The sequence below is a fragment of the Triticum aestivum genome, chromosome 1B (genome assembly GCF_018294505.1).
Source record: "Triticum aestivum cultivar Chinese Spring chromosome 1B, IWGSC CS RefSeq v2.1, whole genome shotgun sequence".
Classification (NCBI taxonomy): Eukaryota; Viridiplantae; Streptophyta; class Magnoliopsida; order Poales; family Poaceae; genus Triticum; species Triticum aestivum.
This window is the reverse complement of record NC_057795.1, coordinates 541,259,655-541,267,644: the sequence shown is the minus strand read 5'-3', so window position 1 is coordinate 541,267,644 and position 7,990 is coordinate 541,259,655. Positions and strand designations below refer to the sequence as shown.

Below are 7,990 nucleotides of genomic sequence, written 5' to 3'. Positions count from 1 at the left end.
GTAAAAAAAAACTTTTGCGTTATTTATGAAGAAACATAGTACCTCGAATTTCCAGACGAGCCACTTGCCGCCCTTGACGAACTCCGACTTGGTCTTGTCGGCGACGAAGCTCCCCATGAAATCCGCGCACGACTCCGGCGCCGCCCTCGCCACCCGGTAGTTGAACCACTCCTCGTAGTCGCCGCACTCCTTGGCTCCAACCGTCCCCACTTTTATCTGCAAATCAGAGCACGCACCACCGGCCCACCCATCAGATTCGCCATTTTTGCTTGCAACCCCGGCGAAGCCGATCGAGCTAGCGTTGCTTGCACCAGGCAGGCTCACCTTCTTGAGTATGACCTTTTCCTTGTACCGGTCGTCGAGCTGGAGCTTGGTCTTGGCCTTGCCGGCCCTCTCCTCGACGGCGGGCCCGCCCCTGGGCACCACGGCGCCGGAGTACACCACCCCGAACGACCCCTCCCCGATGCGCTCGCCCACCACGAAGTCGCTCATCTTCAGGCTCCGCCGCCCCAGCAGCGTGTCCAGTGCCTGCTGCAGCGGCGCGAACACGTACGTGTCCACCGCGCCGCTCAGCACCCCGGGCCGCGCCGTCAGGTACAGCCACGTCACCGCCACGACCCCGAACAGCGCCCACCGCTCCGCCTCGTTCATCCCCGCCGTCAGCTCCTCCATCCGGGACAGCGCGTCGTCCGCCACGCGCACCGCCGGGCTGGACGCGTCCAGGTTCAGCGCGGAAAGGAGCTCGTCCGGGATGGCGTCCACGGCCGCGCCGACGCCGTCCGTCGCCGAGTCCGGCGCGCTCGTCAGGACCCCGTCCGGGATGACGAGGGCCGCGCTTGCATTGGCCGCTTCGCTGGCCAGAGGCGAGCTCAGGAGCCCGTCCGGGACAGCCGCGCCGGCGCCGGCGTCAATGGATGACGCGTCGCTGGCGGCTGGGCCGGACGAGTCCGCTTGCAGCGACCTCTTGAGCTCGGTGAAAAGGTCACCCCAGCCATCGGTGCCCGTGTCGCTGACCACCGTCGCCACCACCGGGTCGGGCCTGCCCAGGTGCAGCGCGCCGGTGAGGAGCTCGTCCCCCGCGCCGCCGTCGGTGGGCGCGGCACCGCACCTGATCAGCCGGTGCCTGGCGCCGTGCGGGTGGAGCAGCGCATGGTGCTTGTTGGCGAAGGTGGGCGGGGGCAGGAGGGAGGAGGAGGCCATGGAGAGGATGGCGCGCCTCTCATGGGAGGAGGTGGAGGCGCGCGTGTTTGAGAGGTGGAGGTGAGCAGTCTGAGCTGAGCCGAGCTGAGGCTGCGGAATGTGCTACGTGGCAACCGGGCAGGGGCTTGCAGGACGCGCGCGGATGGGATAACGATGGGCCGAGCGAGAAAACAATGGCCCAGCGAGTTATATCGGGCTTCGGCCCGAGGCCGATTCTACGCTTGCGATTGGACTTTTCAATTTCCTCTAAAAAAAAGGGAAATTTTGAAGCAGACAGTTTAGCAAAGTTTTCACTATCTCTAGATTCTGGCTAGTTTCACCTCATGACTTTGTAAAAATTCCTCCGAACTTTTTTGTTGAAGAACGCGTGAAGAGGTTTCTCAAAAAAAAAAAAATCATCTAAAGAACGGATTGAACTTTTCAATTTTGGATTATTACTATAAAAGGTCCTTTTGCAATATTTATAATCAGCTAAATGCTGTGTTCCAATTCCAACCACCAAATCATGGCCACTTCTTTCCACGTACGCCACCTACTAAAATAGCACTTCCTCGGAGTGCTGTATCTTTGCTGTCTCGAGGGAGGACGACTCTTTCTGGCTGGGTGCTCGTCCTCCTCCTCCAACTTCTTCTCCCCTTGTCTTCACGTTTCAGAAATCCATCCGCCCGCCATAGAGGCACCGTGTTATGCTATCACGGAGAAGCCCACGAAGAAGCTCTGAAGAAGATTTTGACAACGAGAGGTGTGTGTCTGCCTGTTCTTCATTTTCTGTATTTGCTCGGTGCTTTAGGATCTCATCGTGCCATTTTTCTGTCAAATTTGTCCATGAATGACCCTGACTCCTGAGCCTATGTCTCAACAATCAAGTGCGGTAATAAAATGCCATGTACTCAACATCATAAATCCTCTTTTTTTTCCCTCTCAGTAAAAGCATTCGGGATTATATAGTTCTGACTTGGCTCTCTGAATGCAAATGATGAAGAAGCATCTTAGAATGACATGACCAATTCAATAACTTGTCGCACAAGGGCTGTCATTAGCAGTTAACCTACTGGTTGACCTCTGGCCCTTGTGGCCAATGAAGCCTTTAGTTGAGTTTTTTTAAAAAAATTGACGAACCACTTGTTCTAGGTTCGAAATGGACACCCCAACGTTCTTCCTAATTTTTGCCCAACTAATTCAATGGACCGTAGGTAGCTGCTCTCCAACCATCGTCTAAGTTTCCAAGGGCAGAAAACAACGTGCCGGACACGCGGCGGCCACGACGACGACGATGCAGCCTGGGGGCGCGAAGACGCGGTTCGGCCGGTGCCCGTACTGCCGCGCCATGATCTGCCAGAGCATCACCGCCGCCATCTACTACTGCACCAAATGCCGCACTCCGATCCGAGGTGCGCCGCATACTCACTGTGCGACACATGCGCGCCGTCGAGTTCTGCTCTAATTTGCTTCGGTTCTGCTTCTGCCTCTCTCCGCAGGCAAGAACACGGAGCCGACGGATGATGAAACGGACAACGGTCTGAGCAGTCTGGAGATCCTCTCGGCCGTGGACACCGAGTCGGTCTTCTCCGACGAGCTCGAGGGTTCCTCTACGCAGCCCTCGGTCATCGACGTCGACGGCGACCAGCCTCCCTTCTCCTGCGGCTACAACTCCAATTCCGATGCCAACAGCCAGGGGATTGCGGCTGCTTCCTCGCCGTCGCCGTACAGAGGCTTCGGTTCACCACGGGCCGGCACGCCTCGGAGCAATAGCTGCGTACCTCGGGGCGTCGAAGACGGCCTCGTTGGCTCGGATGGACAGGACGAGGTTCGAGTAGTTCGACCGGTGAACAGTCGCGTCGACGCGCTCCGGGCGTCGTCTCGGCGGACGAGGCGGGCGTCGAGCGCTTCCGACCCGAGCATTCTGCGTCTACGGGACTTCTCTGTCTCCGATCCCGAGCAGGCGTCAAGAAACGCGTCGACCGGGCAGCAGCTCCGGCAATCAGCGCTGAGCTCTAGGGAGCTCAGGACGTCTGCCAGCGTGTCCGCTGCCACTGCGTCGCCCCTGACGGACCCGGCGTTCCAAAGGGACCTGCTGCACGCGCTGGACAAGCTCCGGGGCATGATCGCCAACATCGAGCTGCAGCCGCGGTCGGCGAGCGGCGGGAGCGGGGCGGTGACGCGGCGCGACTCTCGTTTGTTCCGGCGGCTGGAGTCGCGGCTCGCGGAGGAGCTTCCCGCCGACGACGCTGCGGCACGTGGCCCGCGCCAGAACGGTTACTCGAGCACCGGCTCCGCCTCGTGGTCGTCGTCGGCGTCGTCGTCCAGCGGACGGGGCGAGCGGCGGGCGGCGAGGCCGCGGAGGAGGCGCCACTGCCTCCCGGTCCTGGGGGGCGCGCCGTTCGTCGTCTGCGGCGGGTGCTCCGAGCTTCTCCATGCGCCCACGTCGGCGGTGCCGTCCAGGAGGAGGGGAAACGTCAGGCTGCGGTGCGGCGGGTGCGAGGAAGTGCTCGAGGTGGCGCTTCCCGCGGCCGCGGGTATCGCTGGCCCGGCGCGCCAGACGAGCAGGGTGTCCGGGTCAGGTGAGCTGGAACGCGCGGCGAGCAGGAGCGGCGGCAAGCAGCAGATGCCGTTGCTGCTGCACCGCGCGCTGGGGTACGACTCGATGAGCCAGCTTCTGCAGAGCCGGCGGTACTAAAGTGCTGAGAGATTTTGATTTTTGAGCGAGCTTTTTACATGTTCTTTTTCACTAGTGGTTCTAAGATAGCAGTGTGGTACTGGTAACTGGCCTTTGGGAGTTGTGGCAATTGTTACATGTATAAACGTGATTCTTCTGTCTTTTTATGGCGCATGAAAACAGATTGGCATCACCACAAAATCCAAGCCTTTTTTTTAAGTCTCCGAAGGCCTCCTTCGGTTTGAAGGAATTTTATAGAAAAGCATAGGAACAAAGATTCAGAGAGGGTGACGCTGGCTCTCGCGAAAGATGGGCTCTCGCGACCTGCTTGGCGACCCGTGGGGCGACCCGCCGGGCCGGCCGCGTGCGTCTCGAAGAGCCCTGCCGCCGGCAAACCACCAACCATAGACGAGCCACCTCCGTCAAGGGCCGCTGCTGTTGCCGGCTCCGACCCTGGCGGCGAACCTGTGCTTATCTCCGGCGACAAGTGCCTGCGCGCCCCAGTTTCGGCCGTCGTCCCCGACCAGGTACTACCTTCCATGCTCGTGTTCTGTCATCCTTCCTCTCCGGGGTCCCGTTCGATCCTGCAGCCTACCCTGCTCTCTCCGATCCGGGGGAGATCTGGGTCGTCGCCCCCTTCCCGGCGGTGTGTTTCTCGGCAGCCGGGGTCGCCAGTCTCCTCTCCTACTTCTTTTGCTCGACGAGCGAGCATCTCTCTGCTGTCCCGGTCGGTGATCTCGTCTTCTCCGTCCGGGTTGCTAGCGTCGCCGTTGCTCGCTTCGTCCTCACCGTCGGGTCGGGGCTCATGACCGCCATTAACCTCTCCTTGCATGGGTCTCTGCGTGGGGCCCGTGTGGCGGCTGTCAGGGCGAAAGCGAGGGGCATTCAAACAGCCTCCAACCCCCACCCCCCCGCGTTAATGTCAAAGCGCGGACCGGACGGCGCGGCATGCCGAGCGGCTTAATGCCTATCTGGCGTCCCATCCCGTCAAGCTCTATCTGCGCGGGCCTTCTGCCTCTCCCAACTGTCGACGTTTCGCTCGCTGATTCGCGCAGCGCGTCGTGTGGGGTCGCTGATGATCCTGCCTCCGCTTTGCCAACGGACGCGGTCTCCTCTCCTAGCGACATTGTGAGCATCGCTAGTGTTTGTCCCCCGTGAGTTGACTCCGTTGAGGTTGACTACCTCGCGGCGCCGGGGTCCACCGCGTTTACTCCCCCACCGCCTCTCCTACGAGCCTGTATATGGCTGCTCTCCTCTCCCCTCCACCCCCTCGCCCAAAACCTAAATACCAACAGATCCCGCCGCTCTCTCTGTCAGGGTGCTACCGTTGTCTCTCCGACTGCCATTTTGTTCGCAACTGCCGCGATCCGGTCCACTGCCGCCGCTATAGAGTGTCCGGCCACCGTGCGGGGTCGCCTTGCTATGCCATGGCTGCCCGTCATCCGCTTCCGTCTCCTCCTGCCTCTGCCGCCTCTCCCATCCGCCCACTCCTCCGCCCCCGCCGCCTCCGCCTCCTCCCACCCGTTGGGCATCCACCCCATACCCCTCCGCTCGCCTACGTGCCGCCTCCTTGTTGCTTGACGACATGGGCGCTCCGCCCTGTGACCTTGGGGATGGAGAAGCTAGCCAAGATGCGGCTCCGCCTGCCCCTCGTTTTCATGACGTTTCCCTGTCTGCGATTGTTTCGTCTCCACCCCCGTCCCCAGTGGCCTCCCCTCCGGCGATCGTCCACCTGGATCTGGGAAGGGCCTCGTCACCTCCGCTCCCTCCTCCCACGCCGCAGCTCGTGGCGGATCTCGACTCGGGCAGTGAGGACCTGTCGCTCCCTGTGACCGGGTCCTCCCTTTCCTCTTGCTCGTCCGGGCACTCCTTTGGTGCGTAGTCGCAGAGACCGGACTCAGCTGAGGTCTTCATGCCGGATGGCGACTATGCGGCAGCCCTGCGCCTCGCCATGGTCACCATCGAGCCCCCTACCGCCTTCCACAACGACACCACTGCGGTCCAGGCTGCCATCCTCTGCTACATCAGCCATCTCCTCCCGGAGACCATCCCGTCGGTGGTTGGGGCCATGTACCTTCGGTTCGCCTTTGAGGCGGACCGCAAGGAGGCCATGGCTCGACAACCTTTCCCGTACGAGGGGGCGCGCATCGAGCTGCATCGTGAGGAGGCTTATGGGTGGGTCGACGTCCACGTCAACACCTGTGTCCTCCTTGCGGCCTCTGGGTTCGCGGCCGAGTTCCTCAACCCGGTCGGCATCCATGCCGCGTTCGCCTCCTTTGGCAAGGTGCTCGAGATCGACCCACTTGTCCTCTCCGGGTGTGAGCTCGCCACGGTCCGCGTTGTCGTCCGGCTCAGGGACGCGCGCGACGTTCCCTGCAATGTCTGGCCCCTGGGCGGCCGCTGGGGAGCGCACAACATCATGGTCTGGCCTGTGCGGGCCTGGCCGGTGGCGGACTCGTACACACAGGAAGGCCTCTACATCCCTTTCTTTCGCCCACCGCCACCCCCCTTCGCCCACAACCTCCCCCCCCTACCAGGGCCGGGCCGGCAAAATCCGGGGCCCTGTGCGAAACTAAAAGTGGGGCCCTATCTCTCTAAAAAAATGAACTAACGAGCAATTATAATGTATATGATATAGTAATATCTTATACTCCCTCCATTCCACAATGTAGTGCCTATAAATTTTTGTGAAAGTCAAACTTTGTCAACTTTGACCAAGTGTATAGAGAAAACTGTCTACATCTACAATACCAAACATTTACATTCTGAAAATATAACTCACGATGTATCCAATGGTGTGCATTTGGTATTCTAGATGTACCTACTTTTCTCTATAAATAAACATAGTCAAAGTTTGTAATGTTTGACTTTTGTAAAAATCTATGGGCACTACATTATGAAACGAAGGGAGTATAACAATTGGATACATATATAAAAGATGATCATACCTATTCAACTTTCGGTTGTATAATATTTATTTGGACAACATCATTCTTTTAATATTCTTTGAAGTGAAATCTTCGATGATATCCTCGTAATCAATCTTCTCCCGATGACGACTCAAATCTGTATTATTGAAACACAAGATACAAAAGATGAATAAAATAAAATTCAAGTGGTACGACAACAGTCAGCAGATATCAATATGAGATTATGCATCAAGTTTTGGCAATTAGATGAACTGTGTAACTCTCTTGTGTCCTGTCCGGATGAACTGCTATATTATGATCTTTAATCATGGAGGCAAGAACCGATCTCTGACAAAGTAAGTATCTCTGTCAAAAAGTAAGGTGGACAAGCTAGCGGCAGCTGGCAGGAGTAGTTAAACACTTAAAATGAGCCTGGACCATGCAAGTATTGATGAATTGTTTAACTCATGCCTGTATCAAATCAAGACGGGGAACCCTCCACGATCGATCGTACACATGCTCACACATGACTAGAGCGGCAAGAGGAGCATGTTTTGTGGATCTACCTCTTTTGGCGATGGCGAGAGGAACATGTTCATCTGACAAGTTAATCGAAAATCAGAAGGCTCGTTGCCCCGCCTGTCGTGGTCGTCTCGCTCGCCGCCTCCTCTGGATGCGATGCGATCGATTTGATCTGATCTGGATTCGCCGTCTCGTTAGCCAATATCTTCTGTCTGCGATCAATCGCGTTTTGTTTCTGAACGAGCGGCATCGCATTGAGCAGCGGCCTCACGCGGAGTTGCGAGAAAGCGCCAGGCGCCAGCGGCCCAGTGACATGAGCGGCCCAGCACCTAGAAAATATACATAGTACATATAAATTTTGGGGCCCCTAAACTTTATGGGCCCTGTGCGGGCCGCACACTGTGCATAACTATGGGCCCGACCCTGCCCCCTACCCGGCCGTCCCTTGGGGCGTGCCCGCGGTGGTGGCCCTGCTGCTGCACCTGCTCGCGGACGCGGACGCGGGGGTGGGCAGAGGCTTGCCGCGGTGCTGCGTGTCCTGGGGGCGCCACCGTGCCCGACGCCGACTGGGGGGCTCATCGTTGGGCGCACCGGCGGCTTGTTGCCTCGCGTGGCTCCCCCGTCCCCTGACTCGCCGCTCTTCTCTGGCTCTGGGAGCCCGCGCTCCCAACTGTCCATCACTGAGATCGTGGTGTGCGAGCAG

At 58.8% G+C, this 7,990-nt stretch overlaps 2 protein-coding genes and 1 long non-coding RNA gene across 3 annotated transcripts in view; 1 reads left to right on the top strand and 2 right to left on the bottom strand.

Moving 5' to 3' along the window:
* Positions 1–1,324, bottom strand: part of LOC123137047 (serine/threonine-protein kinase STN8, chloroplastic) — a 3,695-nt gene extending 2,371 nt beyond the window's left edge. The window contains exons 1-2 of the mRNA XM_044556597.1: positions 325–1,324; positions 43–216 (exon numbers count right to left, since the gene is read on the bottom strand). Coding sequence (XP_044412532.1) covers positions 43–216; positions 325–1,200 — 1,050 coding nt within the window. The 5' untranslated portion in view covers positions 1,201–1,324. The remainder of the gene's footprint in view (positions 1–42; positions 217–324) is intronic.
* LOC123137053 (uncharacterized) lies at positions 1,266–4,123 on the top strand. Its single transcript, XM_044556608.1, has 3 exons — positions 1,266–1,942; positions 2,394–2,591; positions 2,679–4,123. Exons 2-3 carry the CDS (start codon positions 2,474–2,476, stop codon positions 3,875–3,877), a joined length of 1,317 nt encoding a protein of 438 aa, XP_044412543.1. The 5' UTR covers positions 1,266–1,942; positions 2,394–2,473; the 3' UTR covers positions 3,878–4,123.
* LOC123137071 (uncharacterized) lies at positions 2,028–7,525 on the bottom strand. Its single transcript, XR_006467723.1, has 3 exons — positions 7,332–7,525; positions 6,805–6,922; positions 2,028–2,163 (listed from the first exon to the last, which is right to left on the bottom strand). It is a non-coding gene; the product is annotated as an uncharacterized lncRNA (long non-coding RNA).
* Positions 7,526–7,990: the final 465 nt, after the last annotated feature.

What these genes read in the sequence shown, in the direction of transcription:
- LOC123137053 (XM_044556608.1), top strand. Translation starts at nt 2,474, where the DNA reads ATGCAGCCTGGGGGCGCGAAGACGCGGTTCGGCCGGTGCCCGTACTGC. An exon ending in ATGCCGCACTCCGATCCGAG is followed by an intron (nt 2,592 to 2,678) that starts GTGCGCCGCATA and finishes CTCTCTCCGCAG; the next exon opens with GCAAGAACACGGAGCCGACG.